The sequence below is a fragment of the Xiphophorus maculatus genome, chromosome 24 (genome assembly GCF_002775205.1).
Source record: "Xiphophorus maculatus strain JP 163 A chromosome 24, X_maculatus-5.0-male, whole genome shotgun sequence".
NCBI classification, from domain to species: Eukaryota; Metazoa; Chordata; class Actinopteri; order Cyprinodontiformes; family Poeciliidae; genus Xiphophorus; species Xiphophorus maculatus.
Genome location: NC_036466.1, coordinates 7489986 through 7509230, shown reverse-complemented (window position 1 = coordinate 7509230; position 19245 = coordinate 7489986). Strand labels below are relative to the sequence as shown.

Genomic DNA, 19245 nt, shown 5'->3' with positions numbered 1-19245 from the left:
AAGTGTTTTTCTTAGTCTGAGTAGATTTTTTAAATAAATTTCAGAATGATTGTTACCAGAATTTGCTTAAATTAAGGATCCATCCTCATATGTTAACACCAAACAACTTCTCAGAAACATAATTTAAACTAACTTCAGTTCTCCTAAAATTTTAAATTTAACTTATACAACTTTCTTGAATGAAAAAGCTTATATAAAAAAACAAACATTACTTTTCTAATATAAAATGAATTAGTGATTGTGTTTAATTTACTTAATATTAATACTATTGTAAAAAAAAATAGGCTTTCTTTTTATTTAGCGGTTAACATAGTAGCTCCTATATTTTATCTTGAATGAAAATATTAAATTCTCTTTAACATGTTTTATGGAGATAAAAGATGTTTACAGCATTAGAGCAGAAATGAGTGTTTTTACAAAACAAAAGCATATAACCTCACATGCAAGCTAAAGCTACTTTTGTTACTTTAACCTAGTAATGGTCATGGTCATTACAACATGACATGTTGTAATGGCATGTTATGAGTGTAATAGTGGAGTAAGGCGAGTAAACATCCTCATTCAAGTCGACCTTATTCATATTCATACATCTCCAAGTAAGAAGAAGATGCTTTGTGAACATCTGGAAGGCACTGATCTGTTCTGCTTTGTACCGAATCTCAATCCAGTCGGGAAGCTTTGGGATGCCTTGAAAAAGAGGTGCTGAGTGACACTATATCGAGCAAAATTTCTGACAAACGTTTTTCTAACATCTTGTTGAGTCTACGCGAACCTGGATGATGAGCAAAAACCCCCAATTCTTCTGAGCTGGGGGAAAAAAAAGAGAGATTTCTGATAGTCGAAGCTCCAACATGGTTGGCTTGAGGAGGAGAGAAAAAATTTTTCCTCTGCATCATCTGTGACTAACAAGGTTTGCCTCTCAAGTTGCTTGAAAACGGCTTTCATTTATTTGCTGCAGTGGAAATATGCAGTGAGTACACTGCATCGTTTCTTTAATGATCTCGAGCTCACAGACACACACATATGCTTTCCCCTCTTAATCTATGTCTGCTGAAGTGGTCTTTAATGAGGTGTGAACAGAGGACCACAACCCTTTCCCTTCCTCCCTCCCTCCTCTCCCACTATTTCATCTTCCTTCCATCTCAGCCCTGAGAGGCGACTGAACCAGACAGACAGAGCTACAAAGACACACGGCGAGCGGCACATCGACAGGCGCGGGGAGAAAAGGTGACGGCGGAGTTAATGGGAGAGAACAAGGTCTCCCTTTTTTCTGTTGCATTACTCCATCCCTCCATCCATCATCATGTGATCACAGCGAGAGTGGATCACAGGCTCTGCGAGGGACACTTTAAAGATGTTCTCTCAGGCAGCAACCAACTTCAGACTTTTCCAGTGTGTGGGATTGTGTGCGTCTGAATGTGATTATGCTGTTTGCACGTTGGGGAGCAGGTCAAACTGGATGTGCTCTGCCCCCCTCTCCCCCACAGCGAGAAACCTGCCCACTCCTACTCATAATAACCCCACCCACAGCGTTCTGGTTTTGTTGTGGAAGACCAGACCAGTCAGCTTCACTAATGCGTCTTGAATTTGTCTCTCTCGTGTGTGGATGTGAGTTTACATGCCTTCCAGCTTGTTGGGATCCAACTGACTAACGCATCAGCCACATGCCCTTGATTTGGATGAAGGGCAGGATTTTTATTAGAGTTAAACAGCCTTCTCCTACTTTGTTACCTTTAGTTTCCAAATGAAGCCGTGCCTGCCAAGAACCAACCCTCGGAGCTTGTTAAAAAAAAAACACCACAACTTTGATTACCTTCCAGGGTTGGGATTTCACCTTCAACTCATGGAGCGAACTCTGGAAATCCAATCTAGCCTCCGTATTGGAACTGAAGGGAGGCTCTGCAGAGTATTTGTAATATGTCTCAGGGCATGACTGTTCTTATAAAACAACGAGAGGCCTTCCTCTCCTCAGTTTTAATAGGAATAGACAGAGCAAATGTGATGACACACTGTTTTAACTTGGATTCGGAAATTTTCTCTTGTCCAGAGACGATGAAACCCCAAAGCTGGGAACGGGGTCCCAAATGAAAAAAAAAAAAAAAAAAGAAAAGAATAAATGTTTTGGTGGATCTTAAATTGATTTCCACTCTCAGCTAATGCTGCTTCGTTCAATATATTTGGCCTGAAGCTGACTTGCTATGCAGACTAACCAATCAGATATTGACGTCTAATCAGTGCGTCACAGTTGTAGTTTAAACTGTTTCATAAAATAATTGAATGAATACTCATATTTATTTATAATTTTACTCAGAATTAGTACATTTTAATTCATTTAACATAAAATTATTTATGTGCTTATAAATTATTGACATTCAAATATTGAATTCATTTATTTGCCAGCCAGAGTATAATGTTGGGAATCAAACTTGAGGTTGCTCCTATTTCTCTATTTCCACTGCTGTATGAAAATAAACCTGGTTCTGGCTAAATCACTCTGTTTTCCACACTCAGATTCTACCAGGTCATCATTTACTATGGAAAAATACATTTAGACCAGCAAAGTTTGTGAAAATTGTACTAGACCCTGAAACTCTGCATTTCAAAGGGGTATATTTTTCATTTGCTATTGCTAATATATGTCTTGGAGGGTTTTTTTTGCTTTGGTTACAGGTAACAACGTGATTTAAAAGTTTTGTTTCAAAGGGGAACAAACCACATTTTGTCTGTCTATGCTTTATGCTTTATGCATATCTTCTAGTTTTTAAAGCATGTTCAACTTTCTGTTCTCTTCAACTCCAGATTTTTCTAGATCAAAATGGCTTCAGTGATTTAAATGACTTTTTAACTTTTACTGATTGGGGAGTAAAAGTTAATACTAGCAGACCTCAATGCTAGCTTTGATACTGTAAATCATATCATCTCTGTGTTTTGCATGGAGCACTGTGTTGTCATGAAAGGTACTGGAAAGGTTTAAAACGTAGCGATTCAACAGAACCTCTTCCATCCGATTGGGGGATACATCTTCTTCACCAATCTCACTTTCTTGTGGGTTGTCCCAGGGATTTAACCATGGTTCAGTGTTTTTCTTAGTCTATATTTCATATGGGCACCACTTTTAAAACAAACATGGCATCTCATTTCATTGTTACACAGATGACTTGCAGATTCATGTGCCACTGAAACCTAAATCTGTCACTCCTCTGAAGGCTCTTCTAGTTTGTTTGGAGGATGTTAAGGCATGGATGGTTTCAAACTTTCAGTGTGTGTCTGAAGGTATGTGAGCATCAACCGCGGAAATAGGGACACTAGATCAGCTTAAAAGATGGATTCAGAAACATTTAAACCGTAGTTAGGTGTCCTTGCAAAATTGGAAAAAAAACTGAAATCTAGTGGTATTCTACTCATGCTGCAATTAAAAACTACATAACTATCATACAGGAAACACAGTCCAAGTTTAAACAACAACATTCTCTCTGCTTTTCGCAAGCTAAGTGCCCATTTAGTTTCTCAGCAGCTCTCTAATTAGTGTGTGCATTTGAAAGGGAAATGTCTTAAAGCAGCTGCGATCCACTTCTTAACTTCTCTGGAGTTTTTATTAGTTATAAAGCCACATCTTCACCAAATGTTTTCAGTCTAAGACACTAAGACAATGTAAATCCCACTTCATTTGTATTGCATCCAAGTCCAGGCCATAGCATCATCACTTACACAAGGAGAGAATTGGATTAGTGCTGAGTAGTGCTGCTGCTGCTTTGGACTTTGATGTTAACGCTTTGAATTGCTAATTCAGAATCCTTGTAATTTATCCCCTTTTGTCCTTCCACTGTTTAAATATAATATTTTATTTGTTCTCGTTTTAATGCAGGCCTTAATGTGGTCTTTAATGAATAAATCATACTCCTACAGTCCACTGGGGGAGAACGAAGAGGATTTTTTAATGTGTGCTCCATTCTGCTTGCCTTTTCACAGCTCCCGTGACAGACCAGGCGCCAAAAATCCTGTTTCCCTCAGAGAGCCAAATGAGCATCATAGAGATGGCACTAGGTAAGGAAACATGTTGCATTCCCCACAGTGATTGCCTGCTTTTTGTTTGTCGCTGGAGCGTGCGTTGTCTGTCTGGTGGCAAACGCCTGTTCGTCACAAAGGAAAGTTCTCCCAAAGTAGTTTTCGTTCTACTTACTTGCAGCTTCGTTTTGAGAGATTTGCATTCTTCTGTGCAAAGTTTGGGGGGACTTGCTTGTATCAAGTTTTTGCTTAAGTGATTCCTCACATATAGTGCTATTTTGCTTTTTTGTTTCTTTGGTGTGCTTAAAATAGTAATGGGCATTTCTGTATTATGCAGTTACACTGTTGTGCAAATTTATTCTTGACCCTTTTTCACATTTTGTCACATTATAAACCAAAATGTCAGCGTATTTTACTGGGATTCACATTTGATTGACAAAAAAAATCCTGTTGTGATGCTGAAAAAATGTAGTAATAGTTTTCAAAATCAAATAAAACTCTAAAAACTGTCTTTTTACATGAATACCCCAAAATAAAATCCAAGATCAAAGTCACATAATTCTGAAATGATGTGATTAGAAAACATTTGTGAAACTACCATGAAGACCAAGGAACACGGCTTAGTCATAGTTCAGCACTAAATATGAGCAAAAGTCTGTGGCAAAATTTGAAAATGAATCATCAGAAATCATCTTCATCCATCAGAGCTTCATCCATTTTAATAGAAAAAGAAACACATGCCACGATTTTCAAATTTCTGTTTGTGAAATATACGCCAAAGTATTCAACTTCACAATTGTTCATTACTTCGTGTTGATCTATCACATAAAATCTCGATAGAATACATTGAAGTTTGTAATTGTGAATCTGAAAAGTTCAATTGGTGTGAATAATTTTGCATGGCACTGTAACTGCATCACTTCCTGCTGGTTTTTACCAACCTCCTTCCTCAGCTCCATATGTTGGACATTATTGCTTCCAACCCATCGCAGTGGGGGGAGTGAACTTTTAATTGTTTTGAAACCAAGGCTTTCTTTGAGCTGTCACAGCTATACTTACCTCATTTTGTAATTTATGAAGCTCGGGTTTTCTTGCAGAGCTGCAAAGATTTGTCTGGAAGTAACCACGCAGAGCTCAGTTGAAGGTTTTCAATTAGTGTGCTTTACTTTGTCACTCTTTTGTGAATGGACCTTGAGTGTTCTGCAGGAGAGGTGGGAGAAGAAGCAGCATGAGTCATGGATCACATCTTATTATGAAAAGCAGTGATTCAGTGCATGTAAGAAAAATATCTGCTGCCCTGTCCTTCAGTGATCCTTCTCTCTGTTCAATTTGTACCTCCTTCTTTTGTGTTTTGGCTGCTTTTGTACATGGGGGTTGTGTTTTCTGGACTGGAATAAGCGAATACATAGTCTCTTCATGTAAACATCAAGCTGATCATATGAGCAATATTTCAAGCGATTACCTCACGTACTTCCTCATGTGGCTGTCTCGGTTCTCCAGTATGCGCTCGTCGTTTGCCTCACCAGTTTCCATCCAGCGGCTGGCTCATGGGGGAATCTGAGCTTTGTGCCGTATTGGACAGAAGCACAGCTGTTGCCGGATGGGAAAATGGGTCATGATGGAGGCTTCCTTTGAAGTAAATTTGTCACGGGCTATGAACACAACGGGCTTGTGGAGGTAAAAGGTGGCAATCAGAAAATAGGCGCAAATCATTGTGGCTTTTAAGTGATGATGGATAAAAGCCTTTCTGGCTGTTTTCATCTCATGAAGTTTTCATAGAGGGATGATGGGGGATTTTCAAACCCCATTACCTGATAGCTGTGATAACAGGCTATAATACATAAAAGACATATGTTGATGTTTTACCTCTGCCTTTTTTTGTTGTTGTTTTTTATTCACCTCAGTCTATTAAATTTGCTCATTCATTTGGATTTTTTGTTTGTGTGTTTATGTCTAGAATTGATGATTCTCTGTCTGTTTAGTTCCAGTCAGAAGTCTATGTTCTGGTTATTTGGTGCTTTTTATTACACTCAACAAGAATTGAGTGAAAATGGATTTCCTCCTGTCCAAACATGGTCAAATTTATATATAGATTATCACAAAAGTGAGTACACCCCTCACATCCTTTCATGGGAAAGGAAAAACAGACATGTTGATTTATTGGAAAGTAATTTTTTTCTGTCTGTTCTTTGCCATGAGGTGCCATGTTGAACTCCGTGTGACCAGTATGAGAGCATGTGAGAGTGATAGCACATTTAACACACCTGCTCCCCGTTCACACCTGAGACTCTGCAGCACTGAGTCATATGACACCAGGGAGGGGAAAATGGTTTTTCAGTTAGGGGCCTGCTCAGTTTGGTTCCCAGTGGCTTAGACATTAATGGCTGTGTGTTGAGGTATTTTGAGGGGACAGCATTTTACACTGCTATTCATGCTGTACACTGACTATTTTACCTTGTACAGTGTTGTTCCATGAAAATACTTACTAAAATAGTTACAAAAATGTCAGGGATGTACTGTAAAGGTGTAAAAAAGACACAATAAACTGCTAATATTTTGATAAATCACTTAATTGTAGAGAACATATGGCTAAATGAAGATCCCAACTCTTTCAGTTTTTGACTAATTTTTCTAATTTAAGCTTCAACTGTGGGGAATGTCCAGTTCTACAGATGCTGAGACTCTCATGCATTTCTGTTGAGAAGTTAATTCAGTTAATTTCAATTTCAAAAATACTTTATTGATACCAAAGGTAAATTACATTTTTAAAAAAAGAGCTGAGGCACTAAATGCTGTGTTTGAAATGTTATTACTGTTGGCTCTGATCCAAAATGATCATTGGTATTTATAATATTATTGTCATTATATTTTCCATTTGTCTTTTATTTCTTCTTTTAACTTCCACGTTTTTATCTTCCTTCCTTGCATCTGTACTTCTTTAATTCACTCAAGTTTCTGTTGTTGCTACATTCAGCCACAGTAGCTGCCAAAGTTTCAAAGTAAACTTTAAGCACCTTTTTTAGCATGTTAGTGTCAGACATCAACACTAAAATACTAAAACTCTGGGAACTCTGGGAAGTGGAGTCTCTGAAAAGTCTTGAATGTTTTCTTGAAGATGTGTTGGAACCCTGATCCCACTGAATGCTTTCTGGTTTATTGGAGTTCTGTGCAGCATGTTAACATTCTCCCCTCCATGAAATCTGAAAGCCCAAATGTCAGCTAATTAGACGGGAGAAGAAAATAAAGTGGGAGACAAGAAAGGCAAACATTGAGAGGTATTTTGGAAGAATAGAACAGAGGAATGGATCTGCTAGTGGGCAATTAATCAGTGCACACCATTCATCCCTGCCCTCCTTCACGTTTCCTCTCACTTCTAATTGATCAAATTTAAAACGCATGATTAAAACATGTTGTGTAAATGTTCTGCTCAGCCCTTGGTGGGTGATCTTTCCTCCGCTTTCTCAGTGGGACCAATCAGATACAGTTGGAGTCTGTAATTCGGCCTGACACTTTGCTGCTTTCTTTCTGTCTTGTGCACATGCACAATAATTGACTGCAGACTTGCTGCAGAGCGAGTCGGCTCCCACAACACCACTAATGTGTATGATTTGTAATCTCTGAACACTCTGACAGCAGGGTGATTAATTTCTTAATGTGTGTAGGTTTGTGGTATTTTCCCCTGTCGAACGAATCCAATAGACGACGTTTGGAACTTAGATCGTTCAGCATATCTCGGTCGCCTTTACTACGCTGCTCTTTCTGACAAAATTGATTTGCAATCACTGTTGTCTGTGCAGAACTAATCATCAGACTGTCTATTTATCTGAGAATGAATTATCTTATCCGTACTATACCTAGAAATTCCTCTGCAATTTTGATTGCATCCTTCCCTGGATTGTAGCACTTCGTCCCCCTGATACATGACACTGCAGTAGATTTTCTGCATTCACTCCAGAAACAAAACGAGGTGACAGTCGCTTCATGTGCGAAATTCTTCCTAAATCTGTTTCTAAATTTAAGCAACACCTCCTTCGGGTATTGTTCTGCACCATCAAGCTGTGATATTCATGCATCTCATGGGTTGTTTTGTGTCTAAGTAATTAAATAGATTTAATCTATTCGCTTTCCCCCAAAATCACTTTGTCTTTTTGTACCTCGGCTGGTGATTTGCTTTGTTTCTCACAATGATTTTTTGAAAGTCCCCGGGGACTGGGAGTGAATTTGTGGTTTTTAGTCAACGACAGGCAGCAGCTCATCCACAAATCTTCGGGAAAAATGGCAAGTATGAACTGAAGGTCAGGGATGCGTCCCTCGGCATTTAAGTTTTAGGTCCTCTCTTGTTTTCTCAACTTTTGAGCATCGTTATTTGAGAGCTAATACTGACCTTGTCCAGAATGACAAGGTCATATGTAGTACATAGTATGTACATATGTAGTGAGACAGTTGCATTTCCATCGCAAAAATGAACTTCATTTTAACCTCATTAAACAAAATATATGACAATTTGTTGAGAAAATTGGGATACACTACCACTTTAAATCTACTGTTACCCCCTTTAGGAAGAATAGAAGCTTCTTATAGCTTTTTGCAAGTCTCTGCCATCGCTACTTCTCACTCTGAAGAGATAACAAAGCCAGCAGTAAAACCTGAAAAAGTTACTCCATCTAAAGACATTAACTAAGCATAATGCATTCAGACCAAAACAACCACAATCATGAAAGTCTCTGGTCACTACTAATTAAATTTGCATTCATTTTGATAAGAGTGTGGAGGTTAGTCCAAATAAGCTTTTTAAGACGTCCATCTTCTTTTTCTTTGTGTACACTTGCAGTAATTAAAATTTTACAACACTTGGTATAAAATATATATATATATAATAGTTCAAGAGGTGCATAACACATTTTCTGAGATAAAAAATGTAAAAATCAGTTTGACCAAAAAAAGCACAGTAATAGTAGTAATAGGAAAAAGAAATAAATGCAACAAGAATACTCTGAATCCAACAAAGACTGAAGGAAATGTTCTTCCAGAATAGGGCTTATATATGCAGGCAATATAAATGAAATACCTCAAACAAGAGATGCAAGACTGTTTAAAAGCAGGCGACACACTCTGGAATGGACAAACCAGCATTGCTTGCCTCAAATTCCTTGTTTTTTTCCAACTCCCATGGTACAGAATCAGCTTGTTGTTTCACTCAGTATGTTCTCCGCACAAACGTTTTCCTCAGCTCAGCCTCAGCAACACCTTTCCCTAATATCACACACATTAACTCTCACGTACCAAACAGCCTTTACTCTAAATGTCACAGCCTCAGCAGAACGCTCCATCGATGCCAAAGGTTCAGAGGCCCCAGGATCAATATTACATCATTTCTCTCAATTAGGGCATATTTATTCGCCCCCTCCACCCCCAAGTTATTATACATCTGTGAGTGATCCTATCTGCATTCATGGCAAGTTTCCAGGCGAGTGGATGCCCCGCGGGATGGGGAAGACAGAGTGTGATAAACATGAAGGGAGAAGGGAGGAAAGAATAAGACAGAAATAAAGGTTAGAGGAGTTTGGGCAAAGAGTCAGAAGAAAAGAGAAAAAGTGAACAAATTCAATAAGGTTTCATAGAGGGAATGAAATATGATGGTGTCATACCTTAGGTTATTACAGATGAAAGTGGTTACACGATGGCACCCTGTCCCAAATGGTTAATATGCCCTACAGTGTGGAGGTATAAATTGTGAATGTCATATTAGAAAGTGGTGGGCTCATAGGCAGAGGGTGCAGGGGTTTCCAGGCTAAACGATGCCTCCATTAGTGTTTTACATAAGCGTGATAATGACAGGGATCGTCACGAGAGCTGATCGTCCGTTGGACGGAGGATGCCTAATTTCATTCAGCCATCGAGGTAATCCACCGGAGTGTGACCGCGTGGCGCGGACTTTGCTCACGTTTTCAGATCGCGTCTGACCTCAAAAGTTAAGCCACCGCTTTACATTCCCTGCACTCAGCTTCGCTCACTGACAGCAGAACACGCACGAGGAAAAATAGCTGAAGGCTTTGGCTTCCTTAGCCAAAAATAGCACAAAGAAATGGCAAAGGCAGTGAGTTAAGATGCGCCGGCCTTTGTCCAAGCCAGCAGTGTCTGCTTTCTCTGGGTACACCTATTAATCATAAATTGAGCCGTGGCATGAAGCTTACAGAAAGTCTGGAATTTGATGGCTTAAGTGTTTTTTTATTATACCTGGACATCTACATGGGGGAGTAACCCTTCTGAAGTTTTAATGCCTAAACAAATCAGTAAAAAAAAATGTTTTATTCAGGAAAGTAAAAGCTGATCATTTAAGTTCAACCAGAAATGACATCCTTGATAAAACGAAAGTTTGCAGTCCTTCAATTGTCTTTCACGAATCTTTCACTTTGCTTAACTGCTGTGATATAGTTATTCTGAGAGAAGTTTTAATGTGTAAACCAAGGCATGTTTGGACTGATTGATACAATCGGCTCTTCTCTGATGTTTTCAAGGTAATTAAAAAGCCAGAAGTACAAAAGTTGCTAGATGAAAAGAAATTTTACCCTCAGGATGCACAATTAAGAATGGTTAGGATTTTGAAGTAGTAGTTGGTGGGATTTCTGCACAGTTATCCTTTTATCAGCAGCTGGTGGTAGCTGGCAGGGTTCAATTGGGTCACATCTCTCTGGGGCTCAGAACTAGCAAATATTATTTGATTGTTTTACCTTTCCATGTCTTCAATCAATGCAATAGGAATTTGCTGTTTGCGATACTTCATTAGAATAAATACCATCCATCTGCTTGAGAACTATCTGATCTTGAACAGCAGTAAAATAATACATTACCCATCATCACTAATGTTTTTATGGCAAGAAACTTTTGATACAGCTTTTTGCTAACATTGTATTAACGAGTATACTGTATATACGGTATTATCTGCAGTCGTTAATAACCTCACATATTCTTCCTTATTTCAGTGCTTCACCTCTTCACCTTAAAGGCAAACAACATTGGCCATTATCTGCAAACACAACAATAATCTGGTGTAGTTAAAGTCAGGTCTGGACTTCAACTTGAACTTAGTCGCAGCGTCATTGAGAGTAAAAGGCTGGACTGCATGACTTGAGCACTGGCTCACATAGATGAATTTGCTAAATAGGAAAATGTTGTGGTTGATTCAATAAAGCACTCGGCTCCTCAAACTTCTACATGATCCTCCTTTTTTATATAAACGTCCTGGCGGAGAACAGCCAAGGGATAATAGAGAGATGAGTGGATGCAAATGTTAAGAGGTAAAAAACATATCTTTTCACATTATGATGCAAGCTGGTGTTTAGAAAGTTAGATTGCATCTTACAACTTTTGCAACACCTCTGCAGTTATAGTTTTTTGTTTTTTTGTTTTTTTTTTCACCGAACTATATACAGCCTCAAATGTGACATCTTTGGTCTAGGTTTTCTGGTCGTCTTCACTGCAGCAGCAGTGTGTGCCTCTACAACAAACCTTTGCTCTATGGTATTTACTCTGGTGGTTTGGGACTTGTTTTAGCACAGTTTATCTTTGGAGCCACAAGTTTTCAAGTTGCCAAGATTTTGTTTTTGTGCTGGCCTTTCACTGAGACCGCTGTCTCCCAAGTGCTACTGCATCACATCTACTAACACATTGCAGACAGTGCAGTTTCCATCCAGGTGGTGGTCTGTCAACACTGTTTTCTACCTTAAATCTGAGCAAGTATTTTATTGTTGAAACTCTTTTTTTCCCTCTTCACACTTAGTTTTTGCTGTGTTTCAGCGATCAAGCCGGTCTCAACTCAACATCATGCAGATTACCATCAGTGGCGAGATGGGCTTAGCATCACATTCAACTCCACTGGGTGACAGTTTGATACCTAGGAGCCACCTGCTTGAGATTTAAGCAGACCTTTTAGTGTGGCAGCGATTTTTAGAGCTGTTAGATTGCCCCACAGTTAAACCGTAACATCATGGCGCTCTTGAGCTATTTATCGGTCTTCCTTAACCATTATTCGTGGGAACAGACTTTCACCTTTTCTCTTCAGGGCAATTTTCTGCATTGTTTGGAGCATTTCTTGGCCTCACATTTTCTCACTATGTTCATTTTTCCAACATTGCAGCAGCCTTACTTTTAAATTTAGCTCCTACTGCCAAAATTGTAAACCCTGTAAACTTTTTTCTCTTATCATTCCTTTAGCGGTGCACGTGTGCGGTTGCCAGGTTGAACTAATTGTCCTCACTGTGCTTTCAGCCAAACAGGTGGCCATATTGCTTTCCTTCTGGCTGTATTGATGTGAGTGTGCCTCCAGGTTGGACAGAGATGATAGCGTCTCCTTTCCACCCAGAGCGCGACCTTGATTGGACGCTCCGCGTGTACCGTTATTGGTCTCACATTGGCCTTTTGGGCCAACTTTGATTGGTTTTTGTGTTCTTGTGTGTGAGAAAGGCGAGCACAGAGAAAAGAAAGAGAGCATCCTCTGATGTCTAGCCAGAGAGCTAGGGGGCCGGGATTACTGTCAGGAGGCGAGGGACAGTGGCTGCAAACTTTGGCAAGTGTCGCATTACACACGAGGGCACAGATCCGGCAAATGATGGCTTGATACAGCTGCTGCTTACACAATCATGCACGCACAGGCAGAATCTTGCATTAAGGCGAGCAGAAGCACAAGCTAATGTTCCCCACATTCACACTCCTGCACACAAGGTCTTGCACAGCTTTCACCAGCTCACAGCATCACCTCTGGGGATTTAAATGTGCTAAAACAAGATGATGTGGTCAGATTTACCCACCCCACAGATAAACACTGTATTCATCTGCTGCATGTCAGGCTATTGTATCTACAGCTGTGGCCCTCTGTTTTGTCTGTGGGCGGGCAGCTTCTGGGAATAAGAATGTGTCAAATGAAGTGTTATGGATATTTGTCTCATAACCACGATGAGTCAAGCAACACCTTGTTTTTCAAGCTTGGGTAAAGAAGCTGTATTTTCTTCTTCAGCTGTAGGAGGGATTATGACATGGTTGAACTAATGTCAACCATGTCATAATAACGTCTTCAGACCAAAATACTGAAGGATGAAATAGAACCGAAATTTATACAACAGAGCTGTTGTTTTCCTATTCTTATCCCTGTGTATTTCTTTTTCTTCTTTAACAGCAACAACACTATGCATATGAGTTTTCATTAATAGATGATATCAATACTTTATTTCAGGCCTGCATGGTTCAGGGTCACAATGGGGTGGGGGAGTGAGGTTCTGGTCTCTGGCAGACTTTGCTGTGGGGCATAACTCCAATTCATTTGCAGATTTTGTCTGAGATCCTACCTAAAATATTCAAAAGAAAATGCATCTTTTCAAATGTAACCTATCTCTTTACAGCCATTTAACATGTACATCACTGATACTTTACAAACGTCACTAGTCTGCGTGCTCATATGCGGGTGGTGGACGATAATGCGGATTAAGTTGGGAATGAGCCGACTCTGGTCTTAAACAACTTTAAAATCACAAGATATGCTTCACCAATACCATCCGTGTTGATTTTCACAAACACTGAGCATTCTCTCTACTTGTCACGTTACGGCTTCCTCTACTGCACATGACAGAGACTTTCAGGTTGTTTGCAGTTCACACAGGAGATCACATACAAGTCATGTAAACTAAAATTGTGAACAACCACTCAAAAAAAAAAGTCTTTGAATAATAATTGAGCATTAAGGCCTGCAGTGTGAACAATACCCATAGAGCTTGACTAAACTCAGCTTCTGATACTTGTTTTTTGCTTTGCTTGGAATTTTTATGTCAGTTTCAGTCGAGCAAGCTCTGCAACTGCGTTTTAAAAATCAATTATTTTCATTTGCTTGAGATATTTACGGTTGCAAAAATCTGTGTTTTCCCTAACAATCAAAACATTCTTCCCCTACCCCCTCTAGGTTTTAGTGTGTGTGTGGGAATGGTCATTGATGTTACATTTTGCTCTCAATTTTGCAGTTTAGCAAACATCAAACTGCAGACTGAAATACTATCATTATCATTATCCAGAGAAGTCTCTGAAACCAACCAGCAATGTAACCCTTATGGTCACTACTGCTGTTGTTGTAATTTTGTCCCAGAAAAATTGAATAGGTTCCTGAATTACTGTGCAGTTTGGACACAGCTGATGAGCAGGCAGCTCCTCCCAGAGCATCCTGGATGATGGTTCCTACATACCCTTGCCAGGGTGAAATTCCAAATTGTTATTTTGCTGCTCAACACATTGCTTTTGGAAGGTACCAACATGTTTTCAACAATGAAAACAACGTGCCCAGGAATTGTTTTATTGTCACAAGATTTCATTTCTGTTCCTGTTGAGAGGAAACCACGGGCCACGTTGCCAGCTATGTTGGCAGTGCTCAGGTTTAATCTCAGAGACTCAGGCTAACTATAACATGCTAGCTTCTTCTTCCTGTAGCAAACAAAGACTAGAATATTTGCTTTGTCTGTCAAATTATAGACCAGAAAACCATGTTGAGTGGTTCCCTGTACGATGCCAGAGTCTTGATACTGATACTAGGTTTTATTTTTTCATTTATAACGTACATTACTGACTCTCTGGTCCATTAGTTGCTGGAGCAACTAATGGGTTGCAAAGGCTTAAACAATCCATTTTCTATCATTTTCTCTCTCTTGATCATTTAGTTTTTCAGTTTAATTGTCCCTAACAGGGCTGCACGATGCTTTTGTTTTTATGATCACTCTCAGACTCTTAGTGCTTTTAAATGTCTCTAATAGAAACTACCGCCACAGTTGCATGGCTTGTACGCTCGGATTACCGTTTCTATGACTTTTCTTTCTCATTCTTCTTCAGAGCAACTCTTCCATTTATTAGCTACACCTTGAAATGATTTGAGATGTGGGTCATGGTGCATTAGCTATACCAGAAGTAGCCATCATATTCCACATATTTTTTCTGAAACCAGTCAGCCCATTTTCTGACACCATCCAGACTATTGGTGGTTACTCATTCTTTTCTCCCTTTTCTAAAATTCCCTATAAACTCGAGAAATGGTTGGCCCTCTTCCACCAACAACTATGCCACCTTAAGTCACCTAAATACATTTTTATTCTACTTTCTCACAAGCCTAGATTCCTACATGTGTTGTTTCAAAAAGTAATTGAACACGTGTCCCAAATAAAGTGTCCGGTGACTGTATGACATTAATTATTTTGTGATTCTGTCTATTTGTTGTTGGTACAGTGTGTTGGTCTTAAACTGAAAACTTGTCCAGCATTTGCTTTGGACAAAAATCCAGTTAATACATTTGTAACCTTTGGATAAAGTTTGCTTTAGTTGTGTAAATGTGTGTAAGATTTAGCTGCGAAGTGTGGATACTGATACGTATTCTGCCAGTGTTACAGTTAAACATTAAAACAAAATGATAAACACAAACTCTTCTCCGCCAAAGGTCAAAGAAGAAGCAATCCAACCCAAAATGATGGTTCAATGAGCTGCCAGAGGCTTTTTTCCCTTCCTCACCATCTCCCTGTTTCCCAGCATTTTGGACTTTCCAACCTTCTCATACCGTCTGCAAAATGTTTTGCTAATCAGATATTGGAGTTTTTTCTCCACTAGAACTTGACAGTGTCAAAGTTCGATGCAGTTTTACAGCTATTTGAACAAGTGCTAACATTCCTCAAATCACACTCATGAATCTCCTAAGTTGTAGTTGGCTTGGCAAGTAAAATTCATCTAGGCGGTAATGCTTTGGTTTTGCATTTTTGAAGCCAAACAGATAATGATTTAAAATACTCTCTTAAAACTGAATGAGTTTACATAATCCAAAATTTGTCTCCTCTTAGTGTTTCCTAGAGGAGATACCCAAGGCTTTCCCAGGACAAACTTAATTAGCTTGTTTATGAGAGATGAAGGCGGCAACCTTATGTTCTGCAAACAACATGCTTTCTTGGATGTGTAAAGGGAAAACATCTCTAACCTATCAACACTACAGAGCTTCAGAGATCCCTCTGGCTGTCGGCGTGGGCGACGCCAAGTTGCCCCGGTGTCTGCATGTCTTCTTTTGTGTGTATGTAAGAAAGTGGATATCTGGTGCACTCCCTGTAAAAAGCCGTGCATGTGTGTTAAATGTGTTCCAGTTTGTAGGACCCAGAGGTATGACTCATCAGCTATTAAAGCATGATGCAAAGGGAAATGCATCCATGGTCGTGTTTGAGTGAGAGAAATGCTTAACTGTACAATATGTGTTAGGTTTTTGCTTTTTTGTGCATTTGGTTTAGTATGAGGGAAAAGAAGCACAGCAAGACTCATTGTGAGCCGCAGGGAGAATCGGCGAGTGCTTTCACAGCCGGACCCACTGCCCTCTTGACCATATTGTTCTGCTGTCGTTTACATTACTTGATGCAGCAAATATTTTTAGCATTCATTTATCATGTCTTTAGATGTGATTGCATATTCTGTGCATTGGTGTCCTTTGTTGTCCTTGCTGTGCTGTCAGGATCACAGCCATTCCTATTTGTGCTCCTGACAAACTTGTGAGCATGCAGTGGCTGTCAATTTGAGACAAAACTATTGCTTTTTTAGCAGATTTTGATGCAAAGAGTGCTTTTGTTTCTGTCATATTTATGGAATGATGACTTATGGTGCATTCACACCAGCCTTGTTTAGTCCTTTATTTGAACTCTAGTTTGTTTGCCTAGAAAGTCGAATTTATTTGATGAGGTGTGAATTCAAAATCAAACTCTGATGCAGATCAAAAAACCAAACTCTGGTCTGCCTACAAAACTTAGGTTTCGGTTCAAATAAAGTGACCTCTGGTGTGTTTCAGATTCAACTAGATGCAAGTAGACCAGAGACTGTTCCAAAAGCAGGAAACGGACTATAGGGGGCATTTTGGGTAAATACAACCAAAATGTGAGTCTGGCACGAGTAGGAAAAATGGCTCATGGTCTTTTACCAAAGACAAAAGGGAAATTATTCATTTTTGACTTCATTTTGTGAAGAAGAAATTTGTGCTTATTGTCTTCTTCAGAGGTATTTGTTTAATTTCCTTCAGTGGATCTTGGTGCAGGATAGGTTTTGGTTTGTTTCACATTGCAGTAAACCCTACCAACTGAAAATGTAGCAAATGTTGCAATTTTGGTCTCCCGTCGAGCCAAGTCTACTGGACTATAATGAGTGAAACCAACCTTATTGTCAGTGAGATTTAATCTTTTGACCTTTGAGTAGATTGACTAGGGACAGAAAATAAAGTGAAACCTTTTAAACTTGTATGCATCTCTACCACGTCCAATGTCTTCTAGTATATGAATATAAGACAGAATAAACTAGAAAGTTCATAAACACTATTCCAAATCAGTATACACATAAAAAAGTTAATATTTCATGTTAACTTCCACAAGTTTTTGCATAAAACAAAAATATTTTAGCAATACTCCAAGTTTATTTTGAACATCAACAGAAGCGAAGTGTGTGACTTTTGGCATCAAAAAAAACATACTTCTTACCGACCCACATTTTCTTAACTTGTGTATTTCCAGCATGCCTTACAGGCAGCTTGACTGACAGCTGACTGAGAGAACGATGAAGAAGCAGGAGGTAACGGGTCATTTTTTTGGCTGAATCTTAGGCTTTCGCTTCAGCTGTATTGATTTTTTCTTGTCAGACAAGACAGACGTCCAGGATTTTTGTAATCTGAACTATACAAACTAAAGATGGTGCTCATTGTCTAAATGATTTGTGTACATTCATTAATGTCAGTGTTGGTTTTATGCATTGCTGAAGAGCCAGCTTTTTAGTTGTATTTGCGCAGCTCAACATTACTTTTTTGTTGTTTTTTTGTTTTTTAAAGCTAATGCAAATTTGCATTCACATTTTGCTCTTTGTAAAACAATCTCCCATTGATGAATAATCAGTGAATATTTTCATCCGTTTCAAATGGGATCGCAATCAAGGTCATCTTTTGAAATTTGAAATTTTGAAGCTTTCGATGGCAATTCGGATTCAGATCATTACGCTTCCCTGGAAGACATTTTTTTAAAGCCTCTTTTCTCAGTGGGGTGAACTCATTGCTTTTATCCACAGAGGTAAATTCCTCATCAAGTGAATTACTGAACCCACATGTCTCTGCATGGGGTTTGCCATTCGTGAACATACATGGTTTTGGGGATTCTGCAGTTTTTCCCCCCCTGTAATTGAGTCGGCTGCATACCTCCATGTCGGCTTTGTCAGTGAGCCTATCGTGGCATATCTATGTGCTCATCCAAGTGCTGTCAGTCAGCCAGCTGCTCTGCTCTCGTCCCACACCTGGTGGAAAGCCTGAGCGTTAGCTCCTGGGATGTTTTTGTGTGTGAAAGTGTGTGTTTGAGATCATGTCGGGGAAAAATGGGAAAGGGCTACAACAACCGGTGCTGGTTTCATTTAACTTAATAATGGTATTGGTACACCCCACTTAATGAGTCACATCATTTTCTGGATGTTAATGGCCTTCTTTGTAATTTAGGATGGAATTACAGAGGACTGGTTGTTGAATTAATCATCAATTCTTTTTCTATGTTCTTATTGCCTTAAGCTTGAGGGAGAAAAGAGTTTTGTCTTAAGTAGCTAAATGCATTAAGGTTCAAATTAGTGCTTTGCAGGTGTAAATGTTTTGCACTGCAGCATTTTGTAGAACTTCTGCAATGTTTCCATCACTGTGTTGCATACAGTAAACATCAACACCACACCTTTACATGCATATGGATGAATATCCTCTAGGAGCTGGATTTGCATCAGGAAGCCCTGTTTATCATTGTTCAGTGTGCATAGATTATCATTCAGATTTCAGGCCTTTTCTTATGGTCATCCCCAGGCAGATTGGAAAACCTAAAGATGTAACTGTTATTCAGAGCGGGAGAGCTGAAACAGTTTCCAGTGGCCATCTAGAATATCTTCCAGGCTCAAGTGGTTTGCTCCCCTTTGGGTTATTTTCGGGTCCCTTTTTTTTTTATTTTGGAAGTTAGGTTTTGCCTGTCCTAGTTACTGTATTCCCCAAAGTGAACTCGAGGCTCTTTTTTTCTCAGTCTGATCCAGATTTTTCACCCCTTTTCTCATTCTCTCTGTCTGTTCTCTCACTCACTGTCCGATTCTTTCCTTTCCTGCCATCTGTTCCTGCTTGTGGCATCGCTCTTCCTGCCTTCCTCTTTGCCATATTTCATGCTTCATCTACATTTTCTCTTCTATAGCTGCCTT

The 19245-nt window shown here is 39.3% G+C and overlaps 1 protein-coding gene across 3 annotated transcripts in view; it reads left to right on the top strand.

The window, feature by feature from the left end:
* Nucleotides 1-19245, top strand: part of LOC102234441 (interleukin-1 receptor accessory protein-like 1) — a 214608-nt gene that overhangs the window by 123310 nt on the left and 72053 nt on the right. For all 3 annotated transcript variants that reach the window (XM_023329810.1, XM_005805004.3, XM_023329809.1), the window contains exon 6: nt 3970-4044. In XM_023329810.1, the coding sequence (XP_023185578.1) occupies nt 3970-4044 (75 nt within the window). The remainder of the gene's footprint in view (nt 1-3969; nt 4045-19245) is intronic.